The sequence below is a fragment of the Coccinella septempunctata genome, chromosome X (genome assembly GCF_907165205.1).
Source record: "Coccinella septempunctata chromosome X, icCocSept1.1, whole genome shotgun sequence".
NCBI lineage: Eukaryota > Metazoa > Arthropoda > Insecta > Coleoptera > Coccinellidae > Coccinella > Coccinella septempunctata.
Window position 1 is genome coordinate 11,513,122 of NC_058198.1, and position 19,833 is coordinate 11,532,954.

Here is a 19,833-nt window from a genome sequence, read left to right on the forward strand (position 1 = left end):
CTTTTTGAAGACAAGGAATGAGAATTTGATATTTGGTGCAGATGTGTAACTTTATATAGCCTTTAAGGAGAGTTACAGAAGAATTAATATTGTCATTTGAAAAAATTATAGATGACGTTATATCTCAAAATTCATACATTGAAAGGAGCGTAATTTAAAAGACTGCTCGACCCGTCACAACAACAAAAAAACTGTCTTTGATTTACTGAAAATATATCGAATTTCGAATTTTCGAATTTTCGAGGGTCTCTCACTGTGTATATTTGTGACTGGGGGTCCACTGTATCCAAGAGCCCCGGGCCCTTAGGTAGATCCGCCCTCTACCACCCGCCATTCTGAAAGTATTGGGCCAAATCTTCCTCTGAAGGATTGATGTAAACTGCTCCAGACGAGTTAGGGATATCGTATTCAATCGTTTTCAAAAGTATGTAATCTTCAAGAAAATCGCTGTGAAATCATTTAAAACTCAATAACATATTGAATCGATCCAATGAAAATCAGTATGAGACATTTCGTCAATCTGGTCGCCTTTTTTCTGAAGTTTGGTTCTTTGCATATGCTTCATGAATGTTCTTATTTTGAAATGAAGTCAGTTTATCAACGGCTTCGATTTGAAACGAGTTTTCTGAAAAGGCCAAGACGTAAATTAACAAACGCTGAGGCTAATAGGGCTATCGGAATGTTACAGGGAAGCCTACCTCAGGTTGTTGTAGCGGAAAGGCTCCAAGTCAGCCGAAGTGTGACGACTTTGGAATAGGTTCAGGGAGACAGGTTCCGTGTTGGAAAGACCAAGGCTTGGTGAGCGACGAAAAACACCTGCTCAGAATCGTTGCATCACCCTACGTCTACGTGTAGAATGCTACGGAATACTCTTCAAAATGCAGATGAGGTCCAAGTTTCCATCGAAACCATCAGACGACGTTTGAGAGAGGTGAATCTAGGTTCTAGACGTCCATTAAGAGGAGTTCCATTAACACGTGACCATAAGCGTCAAAGACTGGAATGGGCAAGGCAACATATCAATTGGAACGATCAATGGCGTAGTGTCCTTTTCACTGATGAATCCAGATATGGACGATTTTCAGATTCTCGAAGAATAAGGGTATGGACAATCCCAGGCATACCCCGTAATCGTCGCTATATCCAAGAAGTCGCACAGATCTACACATTTGTCCTGGGAATATGACCGCCATACACTATAGGGAGCATGTCATTGACAATGTTGTGCCAAATTTTCACGCTGCTATTGGTGAAATTTTTCAATTTCTAGACGATAACGCTAGACCGCACCGTGCAGCCATAGTTGAGTATGCGCGCGAGGAGCTTGGTATTCCACATTTACCAATACCTCCGCACTCACCAGATTTGAATTGCATATCAAATGCATGGGATATGCTCCAAAGAAGATTAGATAATCATCAACCTACCCCAGAATCCTTAAATGATCTGAGAGAGCTTCTGCCTTGTTTATGGAACCAAATTCCTCAAGAAATGTTCAACAACCTCGTGTGTAGTATGCAAAGAAAATGCCAAGCTGTTATTGATGCCCTTGGAGGCCATACATTGTCTTAAAATGCTTGAATTCTCTGGGAATAAAATTTCGTTATTTTACTCGATTTTTCTTAACCACCCTGGTTAAAATTAATTTGCAACTTGAAATCATAATAATATGAATTTTCATCACAAAAATCTTATAATAACTGTATTTCTTTTGCAATTTGAGTCAATATCCTTAACTCATGTGGAGCAGTTTATTTCCTTCAGTTGGGTGAGCCCATGTCTTATGAAACGAAACTACGAACAGTCTGTATATCGATCACAGTGCCGCGAGCATGGCAGAATCGGAAGCGGCCAAATGCGCTGTCGCACGATATTAACTTCAGATTTCAGAATATAGCTAGTTCCCCGTTCAGTTTGTTTTATATGATCAAAGCGAACAAGTTTAATTCATGAACGAAATAACATGACGATATTCAATAGAATAATTCGGCAGATATGCTCGAAAAAAAATTTATCTCAGATGCGGAACCTCACGTCAAAAACGGACATGTACAAGGAAAATAAACTTTTGAAATTGACTTGTGTAATTGGTGGAACTATAGCACTGTATACAGCTTATAGAATTAAAGTAAATGAAGTGCATGCGAGTCAAATAAAATCTGTGAGTATAGCTTATGCATTCGCGTGTATATATCGCTTGAAGCCGGAAAATTCGGGAAAATTTTGTCCGAATGTTAGGTTAGGAGTTATCTATAGGCCGGACCTATTATGTCAACAGAGTGGAGTGTTGATAATCGGCTAGTAATCAAAGCGAGAATATTACACTCTCGGTTTCGATAAATGCAAATAAAATAAAATTCGCTTGGTTCATATTTGCTGATATCTATTGAAATGGGAAAAATCGAACATTTCAAATTCATAAGGAGGACACAGTTTCCTTCATGGAAATACTATTACAAATGTTGTGATTTACCTACATCCACTTTTTCTCGACAGAAGCTTTTCTCCGAAGCTTAGCGGGGTATATGGGTTTTGATTTCGAGTAGCATATATAGGAGAATAAAAATTAGCATTTGATTGTAAATGAAAATGAAAGAAAGAAATTTAATGGAAATTATATGGAACTGTTGAAGCTTTCGAAGCAAATTCGAAATATTAGTAAATATTGTTCAAATATTAACTCGATACGCCACTGCGTAAGATAAACAATTCATCTCAGTTTAAGTAGTGAATCAAAATTCATTTGCAGAAATTCTTGAATCAACAGTGATGAACAAAGGAGAATTAGAAATTGAATTTTGATGTAGTTGTTCAAACCCTGCAGAAGTTCCAATTCGACAATATCACTGTGGAGCAAAAATATTCGAAGAATTCTCGGTTAAGTATAAATATTCGAAGGCAAATTAGCAAGTACCCTTTTTTACAAAATGAATGCACAGAAGAAGATATGCAAACTGTTGAAAACGAATGGATAAACCTGAAGCACGTCTTAATAATCCGTATAAAATCCAAAAAGATATTCAATTCTGCACAGAATATACAAATACAAATATAGGTATTCGTCAATAGGTATGAATAGTTGTCGTCAGTTTTCGGGATGGAAAATCATCATAATTCTTAAGTGAATTATTGAGAATGCGTCTTTCATACAGATTCCAAAATGTTACAACGCATCTTCATCCTTGTAAATACTTATGAAGTACTATTTGTATGCGGAAAGAGTAAATTCGGCTGGCTATCAAAATGTCAAAGATTCATAAAATTTTCCTTTGAATTGCATGTGCTGCTTCATAAAAAATAACTAAAATAATTGTGTACAGAGTATACACTGCGAATGATATTAAAACTTTCACGAAGTGATCCATGCTTCAATATGTTAATTGAGGATATTTTCCAAAAAATTATCACAGGTTTTACTGCAATTATTAACGAAACCATTGGTATAATTATTCCGTATGTAACACGAAAATACTGACTTTTCGAGCGATAGTACGCAGAAAGGCAACTTTGTGTGGAAGGAATCGTTCGAATTATTCCAAAAAACAGAATTTTATTTAAATGGGAAACAAAATTGTATTCATCAAACGCTAAATAGCTGCTCTATAGGTGTGTGAGCTGTTTGAGAATTATTCTGTGGAAAATCGGTTTAAGAAAGATCCGAGGTATATAAAAACCTGCTTTTTTTTTGTTCTCCTGATTGTCCTTCAAAATGCCTGGAGCAGTAAGGACTCCTTGGTTTAATACTATTAGTACCAACGAAGAAAGTGAATGGAAACTCTCAATGCTCAGAGGTTTTTTATACGAGCAAGAAAAGAAAGAACCAAATATTGATTTCAAGGCTTGAACGTCATCTTTTATAGATATAAATTATTCTTAAATAAACTAAAAACAGATTTTTATCCTATTATTTTATTTTTAATTCAATCAAGGATTCTCATCAACGTATCGGCACATCAATGCAATGTTTTCAAATAGTTTACAATGAGCATATTTACATGTAATGAATCAAAATAGCCAATTAGGTTTGCTAATTACAATATACTATAAAATAGGAATTTTGTGAGTCGAAAATACATTAAAAAACAATTGCTTGACAAGAACCACGACGAACGTTAGACATCAAATGAATTTGCGTGCAAATTCCTACAAGATTCCCTCTGCAATTGCTTGGTATATTGAAACATTAATTTGGACCACCTATAGATGATTTCGAGGTATTGCCTCTCATCAATATAGGGTAAGACAATGCATTCAACAGCTTTAATGTCCGGAAGTGAATTGCTCTGACCAATACCTGATAAATATCCATAATTAAACTAAAAACAAAATTACCAGATTTTCACTAAGGTGAACTTATCATCTGCAGATGCAAATAGACCGATCATATTTCCACTTGGAATCTTTGGCTGAAGATGTACCCAGAAAATATAAATCTAACTTCGAGTGCCAGCCTTCCAAATAGCAATTACCCAGTGAAAAGTCATAATTTCTGAGTTCGAAGTAACTTTTCTAGAGTTATGAGTCAAAAAAATTGAATTGTAAGTTTAGGACTATGTAAAAAATTATTGAGTGAGAGAAGGGAGTCACTATCATGTGTGCAATGTAACCACCCTTAAGATTTTTACAATCTGCAAGGGTTTTTCTGAATTCTCTGCAACAAAGAGAATCACAAATTTGAGGTGAAAAGCGCATTAGGCACAACTTTGTATATTCATCATCTAATCAAAACTTTCTTCCTTCCTAGTGATCAGGCTTGTCTGATTTCTTCATGAATGAAATTATGTATAAATATATATTTTTGAATCACCAATACATCCAGAAAAAATAAATTTACAAAACAATGAACAAGGAATACGAAACTTAAAACTGCTTACGTATAACGCCATGGACCCAAATAATGAAATAAAATTGCCGAAGTGATGGAAAGTAGTTGAATTTCCTCAAATAGCAACCCTTTTTTCCAGAAATGGATATAATGCTTTCTTGCTGAGGTTGATTTTTTCATGTTTTCTGTCAACCCTTTTTCAATATATAGGAATGAAATGGACAAACCGATGAGTTGTGGTGTCGATGACATACTTAAGGAGTGCGAAACTTAAGAACATCCGGACTAAAATAATGAGAATATATTTGAAGAAGATGATAAAAATTCCCTTGATCAAATATAATAAAAAAAGTTTCTATTGCTATTGCTGTATCAATGAGCAAGTACCTAAAGTGCCAATTAAAAAGAGAATATACTTACACAAAATAAACTAGATTCAATCATTAAACAAAAATGGAAGTTTTCTCTCTCCACACCTGGAAAGAAACGTATAAAAAATTTCCTTTGGTACAATTTTTATTGCTCGTGCTTCAGATGTTGGGAAAGAAAATATATCTGTTACCTAACTGTGTTTGCGTTTTATGAAATCAATGTGAAAGCAAAATTCTTAGTGCTCGATGAGCTAGTTGATTTTCTGAAAATATTTTAATTTATTGTTGTTGTTAATTCTTTCACTGCTATTCTAGGGATTCTTTTTTTTTAATAGTGGAGAGGCAAATATTTCGAAAACTTGAAATGGACAGTTCCTAAAATTTACAGTAATAGTAATGAAACAATTTGGGGAATATTGTAGAAATAACGGAACGTGGATAAGTCTAATGCTGTAGAAATGCAATGAATCGTTTTTCAAAACTTTATTATCGAGTTTATTATATTTTCGTGTAAAATTTTCAATTCAACTTTCGTATGTAACGTGATAATTGAGATATGTTTATCAAAGTTTCTTCACGATAGTGATAAATGAAAAATATTTCAAGTGTGAATCGTTTCGACTGAATTTTGTTTTAAATCATATACTTCAATAATATAAAGCACACCACTGTGTTCACGTTTAAATCGCTTTGTTCGATTAGTTTTGGAATTTGCTTTATTGTCATATCAATATTGAATGGAACTCCTTAGAATTATCATTGTTTAACAATGATATCATAAAGAAACTTCCAAGAATTTTCTGCTTCTTGTTATAAGAAGTTATTGTCTTAAAAATCAATTAGAATTAATTCTGTGTGAAGTATTCACAAATGAGTCGGAAATATGAACAAGTAAAAGTGTCCAAACATTCTTCTATTATTTAGTTTTGATTCCCCGAAATTTACGGATGTATTTTGTTTTGCCTGGATAGTAGCTGTGAAACATTTGATTGATTGAAAAGTTCGACAAAAAATCAAGTTCACCTACGAAATAGCTAATGCGACAATTTGAAAATTTTGCTCCATTCAAGAGGTTAAAGTGCAGCAAGGAAAATTGTCCAAGAAAGCTAAAATGAAATTCTTTCTTCAAAATATATAATTCATAGCATTATATATTTGTTTTGAAATAAATTTCCAATCACTGTTCAACAACTCGTTCAAATGAGGTTTCATCAAAATCATCACAGACACATTGAAATCTCAATAATCCTTTTATCCATATTATGGAATTAAAATACCTTCCATACAGATATAATTCAGCGTTAATATACATTGTTCCTAAGGATTATCTCGTAACTGATGTTTTTATCGATACTTCTATACATAAGGGATGAAATAGTAATACTTATTGAATGCTAATTTTTTCAAGTGTTTTTAGGTCAATGATCTATACTTCTGTAGGGATCTTCCAGAAGTATGTTATCGAATACATACATTTTGTAGGGTAGAACCTACTTGATGAAGTATTTGAAATAAAAATCACAAATACAAAAATTAATAAACATGTAATTGATACGCTCTCCATTGAGTGAATTAAATGTTCAATTCGAATTTCGACGAATGATACCTACTGCCTAGAAGAGATAAGAACACAAATGTTCCAGATCGACTTCACATTACTTGAGAAAAGTGACAATTCGATTTCACCACTATTATGAAAAAATTACCTACTACCCTCCACTACTTGTAAAGGCTGTTCGACAAACTACCCGATTATACAGGGTGAGTCTTTGACTCGTACCAATATTCCAACAGTCGATTCTTGAGGTCAAGTGAAACACTTTTTTCCTCAACCATTTTTTCCGAATCGGCTCGGTTGAAAAGATACAGGCTGTTGAAAAACCATAAAAAATGTTATTTTTAGTTATCTCACAAACACTTTCATAGAATGGAATGAATTTCGGAATATAGTTTTTCATTTATTTGATGCATCTTTTTCGAACACAAGATATCACCATAAAATACCAAAAATTCAAGGAACCCAACTCTTGAAACTAAGTTGTACGCTATCTGATGAATATTTGAACGTATTTATAAAGTATTCTTCATATTTTCTCGTTAATGCGCCGTTTTCGGGTAGGTGATTTGATGTTCAAAAATTAAAAAGTAACTATCTGTGAAATTTGAAAAATTGGGCTGAATACCACTCTGTTTAAAAGATTCACAGATGCGTAGTGTCCCTGATTTAGCTAGTTATTCTGAAGGTTATTTTGCTTTTCCAGTGGTGGCACAGCTCATTATGAAAACTTAAAATGGCTATACATTTTTATCAGGGCCGAATCGGGAAAAATGGTATAGGAAAAAGTGTTTATTTTGACCTCAAGAATCTACTATATATTTGTACTAGTGAAAGACTCACCCTGTATACATGAAAAAAGGCGTTTTTCAAAATGAAAGCAAATTCTTTTACGAAATAGTAAATATCAAAGATACTCTGTATTTCGCGTGAATTAAACAAAATTCACTTATGAAAATTAATGAATTCATTGATGAGATTAAAAAGTTTGACAAAAAAATTCATACACGAAATTGCCTGTGCTACAATTTCAAGGAAAAATTGTTCAAAAAGCTAAAATGAATGTCTTTCTACAAATCCCATAATTCATAGTGTTATTTATTTGCATTAAAATAATTTTTCAATCGCTATTCAACTCGTTCAATTTTTTTTGAATGTTTTTTCCTAAAATATTTTCAGACCTCACCAACTTCCGATTATACCGGAAACAGCGAACAGCCTACTACTTTCTCATTTCAAATAGCACACCCATATATTTTCACATCGAGAGAAGGTGATTTGATGGCAATTTTGAAAAACACAACGGTTTATGAGTTTTCGGAATTCTTACGATAAAAATTGTGAAAACGAGAGGTCATACTTTTCTGAATATTTTGGCTATAGAGGTCTTTTTCAGTTTCATGAATTGTATATCAATAAGTTGTGAATATCATTTATCGGAACATCCGATTTCAGTTTTCAACTCTGGTTTTAGGAAGTCACAGACCTTGAAAGTTTCCATTTTAGGTAAAAGGTAACTTTTTTCGAGTAGAATCGACTGAAACAATGAAAAATATATGATATAGTTTGAAAACCGAGTTTTGATTGATTCGATTTGTGTTACAATACTACATAATGGAAAATGGTGAAGATTTAAAGAAAACATCCTGAAGAAATATTAAAGGAAGTGTAATTTTCTGTCTTCACAATTTGTTCCATATGCCAATAACTTATAAAACCCTGAGTTTTCACACAATGTATGAGAACTGTCCAAATTGCGATCAAATCAGCTATTTTACATGGAAAGATATACTGGGTGTACCATTTGAAATAAGAAAGTAATAAGACATTTGCGATAGTCTGAGATCTGAGGTTAGCTTGAAATAGATCGGGAATGATTCAAAAGTTCCTTATTTCAGTTTTCTGAACTCCTGAAACAAGTTAATCATTTTTATTTTGTAACAGTTGAATATCATTTAGAGGATATTGGTCATTCACAGTTTTCGCTAGGGCTGCATCTTGAATAAACGTTAACTCTTCAATATGGACGTTGGAATGTTCGTTTTCTTCCGAACCTCAACTATAAATGAGCTGATATTTCTCGTTTAAAATGATAATAGTAAAATGATATTTGATCTCGAAACAATATTTTTCATTTCAGGAGAAAGACTTGAGACAAGTGAAGCTTACGTCACGGGAAAAACGATTCATCAGATTCGCATCAGTGGAATATAACGGCCAACTTTATATGACTCCAAAAGACTTCCTTGAATCGGTGGTTGAAGCAGAACCAAGACGTATGGAATATTATATTTTGTCCAAAAGTTGATGTGATATCTCAGTTTTTTCAGCTCGACTGAAGAGGAAAACCCTAACCGACAAAGAAATAGAGAAAATGAAGGAATTCACTCCACCTCTCAATCAGGGTGGCTCTAGACTTTTCCGTAGTTTGAGAGACAAAGGTTTTTCTTCATTCTTCATTACATTAAGTCCCAACCCAATTAGTTTTTGAAACAACTAAGCATTTTTTGTTTTACAGGAATAATTTCATACACGGAGTATCTTTTTTTGTTATCAGTATTAACTAGTAAGTTATACATATTTTGCTTGGTACTTTATTCCTGAAGATTCAATTTTCAGAACCACAATCTGGCTTCAGAATTGCTTTCAATATGTTCGACACTGACGGAAACCAGAAAGTGGATAAAAACGAATTTTTAGTTGTGAGTATATTTGGAAGATTACTTTTAATATTGTCGATATTGTATCTTTGAAGGACCCTTGATCCACCGCATGAAGAATTCCATTCTTCATGTGAATAAAAACTTTTCAATCCTAGAAGAGTGCTGTGGTTTTGAACCTTAGTAGATAAGTCTTACAATTTTTTTTCCATTTGTTCATTACTTTCAATTTACGTTCAACAATTTTGTATGCGACAGATTACGAATTTATTCGGCAGTAAAAAGAATGAGGAACTACAACGAGTAAGTTTTGTGTTGAAAGCGCTCTAATCGAAATATTCAATTTTGACTTCACGGTCTTATTTTTACATATTCATTTTGATTATGTATTGATATGATTTGGTCCGAATTGATATGGAAGTGATTAATTTCAATAACTGCATTTTAATAAATTGAACCGCTTATGCAAATTATACAGAATGAGAAAAGGGTATAGCTTGAGCACACGATGTATATTGTATTTGTATTTAATATTTTGTAGAAGAATGCTCCAAAGAAATTCTCACTTCAACAACGCAACTTTTTATGTATAATTGAGGAGTTTATGATGCACCCTCTGCTAGGGGTGGGAGGTACTTAGTTGAGTTGTTTCAAATGGCACACTTTTTGTGCTAAAAATGGATAAATCTTTTAAGCCCAGGCAAATAAGGGTTTTGGTTCCTGGTAAATATCAGAAGAGTGGAGTTTGGGACAATTCTCAGCCAAGGTTTAACTTTTGAGGACCAAAAAACTTAGAAATGTTTGGCTTTTGTTGTTTTTTTGCAATTTTTACTCAGAAGATAGCGTCTCCAGGCTTCTTTTATAGAAGAGGAAACAACTTTTCAAATGACATCGAAATAATTCAAATCTTCCAAGTGGTTCAGCCACAATCGATCGCCAAAATTTGTTTGAAGAAAAAAAATTTGACTGGCGACGTCCGTATCATTTGTATTTTCTATGAATCGTACAAATATCTCAACAGCCGATTCTTGAAGTAAAAAAGAAACACTTTTTTCCTTTAACATTTTTTCCGAATCGAATCGATGTTGCAAAACCATAAAAAAATGTTATTTTCAGTTCTATCTCACCAACGGTTTTATCGAATGAAATGAATTTCGGAATATAGTTTTTTATTTATTAGATGAATCTTTTTCGAACACCAAATATCACACACGTCTTCCAGTTTAAAAATTCAAAGAACCCAATACTTGAAATTCAGTTGAATGCTATCTTAAGGAGTATAATGAGAGTATTCTTCATATTTTCCTGCATAATGCGCAGTTTTCGAGTAATATGATGTTCAAAAATTAAAAAGTATCTTTGAAATTTGAAAAATTGGTTACTTTGGTTGAATACAACTCTGTTTGAAAGATCCACAGATGTGTAGTGTCACAGATTCAGCTAATTATTCTGAAGGTAATTTTGATTTTCCAGGGGTGTTAGAGCTCATTATGAAATCTTAAAATGGCTATGTATTTTTATCAGAGCCGAATCGGAAAAAATGGTTTAGGAAAAAGAGGGTTACTTTTGATCTCAAGAATCTTCACAAACTCCTCGATTATATACATGAAAAAATACGTTATTCAAAAAAAATTGATTCTTTCGAGCATTTTCCTACGAAATAGTAAATACCAAAGATATGAATTTTGTGCGTTACTTTATACTCACTCTGAATTTCACGTAAAAAATTAACCAAAACACACTCAATGAATAGAATAACTTAAATTAACAGCATTAGCATATGCGCCTTGTAGTTCGTTCAGCTTTACTAATAGAATTGAATTAACGTACACAGATGGGTGGATTGGAATTTTGCCCTATTGAATAGTAAATTCTAGATTTGAAATGTGTAATAGCGTACAACACTCGATAAGCTTTTTGGCATATTTACAAATGATCAGAATACATAAAATGACAAGTGTTTATTGAATAGTTGTATATTCTTTTATCATAAATGGACATGGGAATAAAAAATCACAAACGATTAATTTTTATGCGAGGAAAACCTAAATATGTGAATCTGCAATTATTTGTTGTATTTCAGCAAATAATGTTCATTGGAAAAAATTTTATTTTTAATCAACTGTTGTTTGAACTATACCTATACATTGACTCAGCTCATTCCAAAAGATACTGTACACTGCTAAAGAATTTACTCTTCAATAATGGGTGATGAGAACAGTGATCCATTTTGAGGTAAAAAACTTGAAAACGAGAAGCAGACACATATCAAATTGCCACACGGACGATCAATTATAATCTTATTGAATTTAATAATATTATCATTTCACAATGCAATGACGAACATGGATTACTGATATTATCTGGCATTTCAGAACTATTTTTTTCACGCGAATATTTTGTTCAATGCCTCTCTCAAGTGACTTCAATATCTGCAATCTAACGTGTCCATAAAAAGAGTAGTGTACAGAATTTTTTTAAGATACAAAACGTTCTAACGAAGTGGTTTTAAGTGAACATATTCCTTGAAAACAGCATTTCATACAAAACTTTGGAAGTTTGACAGCTGTCGTCTCAGCTTAATTGGCAACTCAAAAACCTCAAAATAGATCACCATTTGGATTATTGTATGAGTACAAGATAAGAACACGCAGTAATGGTTGGAATATCATTTCCCATATAAATACCTATGTCATCCACATTGTAAACGATCAGTTATTATTGATTGTTAAAGATTCAAAAAGAAAAACTAATATTTTGTCCGTAAAAGTTTGGTGGTACTGCGTAGTTAGAGCTGTCAATAGTCAATAATGCTTAGAGCAGGAAAGTGGTAAATATCCATCAATTCAGCGAATTTGTTGCAGGTTGATGAGTGATCTGAAAAAACTCGGTTTGTCTTTCAGGAAAGAACAGTTAGGACGATCTGAATACTGTGGTGGGTACTTTAGTTGGGGAGCCGACGATGCTAAATCAGGATTTACTCGAGCGTCGTGAAGATCTAGTGGAAAGTGAGGTAGTGGTAGAAAGAAAAAAGGTCATATGATGTATGCACATCGGTGGGGAAAGCGTCTGCAGGTTTTGCAAGATGTAAAAGAAAATCGTCAGGTGCACATACTCGAGCTTGTCAGATTGAGATACTGTATATGCCTTCCTTGTCTTTGATAATAAATTCATGTTAATCTGACAATTCGGACATGACGCAAGGTCACAGCGATCCTTCGAAAATGCAAAAAATTCTCGATGATGCAGACGTGTTGACCCATCAATCTGACACTAACCAGGGATGGGTTTTCTTAATGTGACAGTTTGAAGATGATACATATCAGGTAATTTTTTTTTTTTGAGATAACTCCCTTCCTGTAATCCTAATTTTTTCTGTATTTATTATGAAAGTTGTAGATAATAAAATTCTATACAACTTTTGTCTGAAGCAATTTATCATACCCTCAACCGTTTTCGAGCTAGAAGGTGATGAGAGCGACGAGCTTAGCCACACATACGAAAGACCAAGGTCAAGGTAGAAACCCAGTCTTATGTACATTCATCGCCATATATCTCAAAAACGTTCAAACGTAGAAAAAATTGCTTCGGACAAAATTTGTAGAAAATGTTATGCTCTACAACTTTTATTATGAATGCGAAAACAAAAAAACTGATTTTCGTGACCTTTATGGCCAATTTGTATTGTTTCGGCTTGTTGAAACTGTCAGATTATTTTTTTTTTCATTATTCTTGAATCATAAGCTTCAAATTAAGAAAAAAGCCATCGTGCTCGAGAATGTAGACATGACGTTTTTTTTTTAACTTTGGCGCCCTCCCACGAATTTTCGTACACGCTTAAATTGTCAGATTAGGAGAATGTATACTTTTCAACATATAATTAACCACATATATCTCAATCTGACGCGCTTGAGTATGTACAATGATCGTTTTTTTTACTACTCTGAAAGGCTGTCCTAGACAATTTCCCCTATATACAGGTCTAATTTTTGGTAGAAGTACTCTACGGGGCCCAATGCATCTCCCCTTATAATTATTTGACACGCTCGAGTAACTCCTGAATTTCCCTTTTGGTCTCCCCAATTACTTGTAATGCTTGTTTTTGGTATTGCCACCTTCGCAATACCCTTCTTCAACAAGATAATGCTTGATCACGCGTCGTTAGAGTAACTTTGGACTATTTTGAATTGAAGAGGGTCCCATTTAGTGGTATGACCAGCGTAATCACCAGATCTTCCTCCTATCGAAGAATGGTATATGGGTAGGAGATCACCCCAACCCTCAACAAACTGCATCACGCAGGTTCAACCTATTGAGGATATATTATTTGGATACTTATCTTAACCTACGAAAGACACAATATTCCAACTATTATTCAGCGTTCTTATTCTAATCTCACCTAGTATATTTCACCTCAACCACGATACAGATCTATAATATTTTAATATGCTGCAGATGGAAAAAATATTCAGCCACGCTTGGCGTGGAAAAAGGGGGCTTTCAACCGAAACTGACAAAGTAGCCACCATACAAGATCAGTATGTCGATGACGAAGAGGGTCTTCAAAGGAGACATTTCGTTGATACAACCCTTAGTCTACACTTCTTCGGCCCTAAAGGAAACAACGAACTGAACTTCGAGAGTTTCAGGCAGTTCATGCTCAATTTGCAGATGGAAGTGTTAGAACTTGAATTCAGCGAATTTGCCAAAGGCCTGCCGACCATATCCGAGGTTGATTTCGCGAAAATTCTCCTGAGGTACACTTATCTGGACACAGATGAGTACGATATGTACCTGGATCGGCTGCTGGATAGAATCAAAGAGACCAAAGGCATAACATTCGACGAATTTCATGTTTTCTGTTTGTTTCTGAATAATCTCGAGGATTTCAGCATAGCTATGAAGATGTATACTCTGGCGGATCATCCAATCTCAAAAGGTAAACAACAATTTTAAATTAAAAACTGGCGCCGTATATTTTTGTACGAACAAGGAAGCATTTTGAAAAATATAAAAGTATAGGACAAAGCAACAGAAACAAATAAAGTGAAAGAGGAAGTGGTCAAAATCACAGATTAAGTAAATACTCATCAATGAAGTAAACTTTTACAGCATTTGTGAAACTATTCATGGCATATCCTTGAATTAGGATGGAACTTATATCGTTTAATTGACATATAAAGCAGCCTTTTTTGAGATGAAGTCAGTCTACAAAACGCTGGTTCTGAAAGATTTCTACCTCAAGTGCTTTACTTATGGCTGCTTTCAATTCAAATGTATTTATTTTTGATTTTGTAGGATTGCGTTAGTTATTGAAAAATATAAAGACTAATATAGGTCAAGATCTTGAATGCAAATATATGAATCGTGCTATACTATGTGTTATAATTCTAAAAAATTGAGTTGAAAAAATTATTTCTTATGATGTCAACGAGTATTTTCGATTCGATCATCTTCATATTTTTGATCCAATAATTTCTGTATTTTTTTCCCAGATGAATTTCATAGGGCTGTGAAAATATGCACTGGTACCAGTTTGAGTCCACATTTGATCCATACTGTATTCGCAATTTTCGACGATGATGGTGATGGATTGTTGAGCTATAGGGAATTCATTGCTATCATGAAAGATCGTCTGCATAGGGGTTTCAAGGTAAGGGATGGAGTATTGAATGAGTTCAATACTCAATGACCAAACGAAAAACTTTGAATATTACAAAAATACGGGTCTTCGACTTGTGGATATATACAGGTTGTCCCAGAACCGGATATGCCTCTAACAATCATAATAGAGCTAGTGAGCGCTCTCAATTAAAAAACAAAAAAATATTTTCCTTGTAATTATTTTCAAAGTGAAAGTTTCACTACTTTTCGTTTCTGTATAGTGCTTGACGTTATTTTTTCATAAAGCACTCATCATCAAGGACATCAGGTGCAATTTAGGAAAAGAAATTTCTAACATTTTGTAACGCAGTCAAATTAACTCTATTTTTCTACATATTATTAAAAATTAGCTCTCGTATAAACTAGTATAAAAATCAGTTGCATATAAAACATTTAAAAGTCAAATATTATAAAAAAAAATTGAATGGTCAATTATGAAACAGTTAAATATTTGAATGATAAAAGTTACAATCAAGTGATAAAATACCTCATTGAAAAAAAGGTAGAATGTCCTGAAAAAACACACATAAAAGTCTTCAAAAACAATTCATGGAAAATATAGCTCGAAGTCTTGCAAATGATCGAAAAACCAAAGCATTATCAATTAAATAATATATATATATATATATAGATCATCGCAATACTAGTTCACTAAGAAGAAGAAGAAGTAGACATGTAGGTATAATGGAGGAGTTTTCAATACAGCCCCTGCGAAGGTTGGTGGTTTGGAGTTTTTTTTAATGTCAGCCAATCCTTGACAGAAATGGATTTACCCTTTGTTGGTTAAGATGGTTTGGTCATTGATGGGGTTTTTATCAACCCATTCCTCATACGGATTGAATTGTTGAAATTCGAATTTTATTCGAATTCAATTTTTTTTCACTTTTCCTCATCACTTATTTTTGGCTATTTTAGCTCAAACAAACTAAACATATGAATACTATTAAGCAAAAGAACGTTAGTCTCGTTGTGTTTATACAGTTTCGAAGAAAATGTTGATAGATGACATACCTTAGATGGGCATATTATGGCCCTTATTTTCTTATTTCAATATCATAGAATGATACTGCTCAGGGAAAAAAAAAATAGAGAATGTTCGTGGTCGACAATACTCAATTTTCTCATCCCCATAATTGAATTGATAAAAAACCAAATCATCCCCATCAACAAAACGTTCATACATTTCTGGCAAAAAAGTTAAGGTCGCTATTCAAAAAAACTTGAACTATCCCCACCGTTCGTTCAGGGTGCGTGACAATAAACTCCTCAATTACATACTCTTGAAAAGTATTTCAAATAATCGACCTATTCGAGCATTTTTCATCAAAATAATAAATTGGACTTTTTATTTCTCATAGAGCGTCTTTTATCTGTTTTCAAAAAACTGATGCCGTTCTTTTTTTCAGTCTTATCCCAAAAATGAAGGCTGGGAGGCTTTCAAGATATGCGTCAAGCAAGAAATGAAAGCAGCATAATTTCTTTCCTTTTCATTTGTGTGATAATTCTATTCGGATTTATTTATTGTTTGTACTTAATATTAGAAATAACTTTTTGATTCCTTTTTATTTTTCTTTAAAATCTATTTATATATGTTATTTATTCACATATAATTAGTATTGATATGCTGAGTGAAAAAATTGGATGAGGAAGCTAGTCATTTAATGTACAGTATAACTATAGTTACCAAGATGTTGGAAAGCCATATTTATATCTATAATATATATAAGTTATTCACAATTTATTGAATATCGATGATTTGTTCACATCGAATTCGATTTCAAGTATTGTTTTGAGGGAGTTTTATCTAGTCATGCTTGTTTGCTTACTATGAAGTGTTTTATTTGTTTTGATGACCATTTCTCCTTAGGCAAAATATGTTTCTAATGTTCTCCTCAATAAAGAATATTTCCATAGTCTATTTATCTATTGAACTGAAGAGACGGCTGGATGTATAGTCTGGAAATTTAAACGAAATACATAGAAAAGGAAGTAAATGTTTGAAAAAAGATTTGGTACCAAAACCTAGCACTCCTCAACATGCACTGTATCATCTGATGCGAACAATCGGGTTGAGGGTGTACATTCAAGTAGTCTAAAAATTGTGTCAAACCCAAGAATAAGAAAAACTGTCATTTTTAATTGAAAGAAAGTGTTTTTTTTGTCATTCAACACACATTTCACCCCAATTTCGGCATTCTTCAACCCCAAATAAGAATGTTATCGAGTATTGAGTGGAGATATGAAAACACTGCTTTAAGTAGTGAATAAATTTTGTAAATGTGGTGTATTGATAAGTTTTTATTCGATCTCGGAAAGAATGCGAGCGAAGCCTCTTTTATTAATATATAAGTATGGCCCTCTTTGTGAGGATGCTTCAAGTAGATCCCACTTGACTGCCCCACATTTAGATTCATTTATGATAGTGGAAGCTTTCTGAAATAAGTGGTAAAGGGACCTTATTTCTAGATAATCCAACGCGTTCAAAGATGGCACCACTTATGAGTGGTGCCATCTAACAAGAGTTACTATAACACTCATTAGGTAACAAGTAAAAGTTCGTATATGAGGAACAGAGGTGGCGCTATAATCTATTTTCGAATTTCAGTTCTTGTTCTACTATTGGGATTTAACAATGAGAAAAGCTGAAAAGCACTGACTTGAGACAGGAACTTTAGCACTTTGAGTCAAATTCATAACAAGAGCATTCACTCACGAAACTGAACTGACCTAAGCTTTCTTAAATCCAAAAAATTCACAAAATTTTAAAAAGTACTACAGATTCGCTGAATTGAAAACTTGAAAGACATCCCACCAATAGTTTCTGAGAAACAATATTTTTTCTGTTGATACGACCCCTATGAATTCAGTACAAATTGTCGTGTCAATACTTATAATATACAACTAAGTACATAGAAACCTGAGTTTCAATTCAATTCAATAGTCACTTCAACAAAAATAATAATAATATTATTAGAGCTCTTTATTTTAATTTAAACTCAGCAAAATCAAGCTTTCTGTGGATAGCTTCTCTTCTTAACTGACCATAATGATAATGTTATGATGTACAAAACTAGACAATATATTCGGCAGATATCCGAATCGACTCAATGGGCTTTTTTCCTACGGACTAAAGACGTTCATAATTGGTTTTAAACAGAGATTTTCCATCAATGAGTTCAATCCAATTGTTTGAAAAGTACATTAAAAGAGATGCAATTTATGAAGTAAGAAAATTATTCTTGATCCCTCTGAAATCGATGTGGTGGTCCACAGTATACTCGACTTATCAAGTAGATCTCAGGAGAAGAACGTCATAAGTTTATGCGAAATTCACGAATTCCAAAATATGTAAAGGACATCGAATCTTATAAATTTTCAATGAGTCGTGATTTTAACTAGATATTCCTTGTCACAGTTGCATCAGATTTTGACGTTTCTCTACCCGTAGTTAATCAAGCGTATTATATTTGATGTTCCATCTATCAATTTTCTCAAAAAGTGGAACTATACTCAGTCGAAAAGTTGGCTCATGTTCATTTATTTATTTATTCAAAGAATTGGAATACAAACAGGAAATATTCCCACAAAAGACCCACAAATACATTTACATAATTTGAAATTATAAAAAAAGTTATGGTGGACAGTGACCAAGGGTCCAACATAACAGATCAACTGTAGTAACAAAAAAGAGAATGTTATGGAATGTTTCTCGATATCTGCACCATGAATGTTTTCAAGCTGAATTTAATTGTATGGTGAAGTTTCTAATATTCTAATACCATAAATAAAAGTCCCGAATTGTACGCAAAATTAGAAGTCAAATCAAAACAGTCCTTTGAGGCCAATGAAGAACATAATGTTGATGAGATACTTTGAAGAATTATAATATTTATATTTTTCTATTCTTCCTTGTAACGATTGTTTTTTTTTTGCATAACACGAGGATATGATATTTATTTGTTCATTTTTTTCGTCTAATTTCCTAATCAATTTTTAAATTCATTGTGAAACATTATGTGAACTGATAGTTTGCTATGGCACTTCTCTGTTATTTTGTTGTTTTGGATAATGTTTTGGGTGACCCACTGTTTGTTATTTTTCAATGATGAAAATAAAATGAGTTAAAAATAAATAAAACTCAATCCAACTCTTTTCAAGAAAAACGACCAGAAAGAGTATAAAATACTTTGAGGCATATTTGAACATTTTTGTAATATTTTGGTATGTTTCGAATAATGGAAGACTATAAACATATACAAAATTTCAACGAAATATCTCCTGTGCTTCAATTTTATCTCATGGAGTGCATATTGATATTGATGTTTACAACAACTGTATTTTTGCGGCATCTTAAGTAAACACTCTATTTCTATGCACCTAATAGATGAATTCCATTTATACTTCAGTTCAATATTGTGGTTCTTGTTGAAATGAAAACTTGACTTAAATATAAATAAAATAAAAATATAATTAATTCAGTGGTGTTAAATTAACTGATATAAACGTCTAAGCTGATGCAGAATTTCTTCAGCGGCTTGTTGAAACAACATGTCGTTCACATAAATGCAACACAATTTATGCAGCACGAACTCTGTTTTCATGTCTTGACTTCCAATAGACGGTTAATACTTGACAAGCCTTATAGGATTATCAGAAGAAGTCTTTACCTCACAGTTTCATGTACCTATACTCCAACCATGACAACTTTGATGATCGATATTCCTCGAAAATTATGATGGGTTTTCTATCCCAACACCA

The 19,833-nt window shown here is 33.1% G+C and overlaps 1 protein-coding gene across 2 annotated transcripts; it reads left to right on the top strand.

Moving 5' to 3' along the window:
- Window positions 1-1,890: 1,890 nt before the first annotated feature.
- LOC123321410 (calcium uptake protein 3, mitochondrial) lies at window positions 1,891-16,991 on the top strand. Of its 2 annotated transcripts, XM_044908980.1 has the most exons (9): window positions 1,891-2,161; window positions 8,892-9,027; window positions 9,082-9,192; window positions 9,270-9,317; window positions 9,371-9,453; window positions 9,670-9,714; window positions 13,867-14,350; window positions 14,907-15,064; window positions 16,482-16,991. In XM_044908980.1, exons 1-9 carry the CDS (start codon window positions 1,964-1,966, stop codon window positions 16,548-16,550), a joined length of 1,332 nt encoding a protein of 443 aa, XP_044764915.1. In that variant the 5' UTR covers window positions 1,891-1,963; the 3' UTR covers window positions 16,551-16,991. The 2 variants fall into 2 exon arrangements, with proteins under 2 accessions (XP_044764915.1, XP_044764916.1); XM_044908981.1 differs by lacking the exon at window positions 9,670-9,714 and having other exon boundaries at window positions 1,893-2,161.
- The last annotated feature ends 2,842 nt before the right edge of the window (window positions 16,992-19,833 follow it).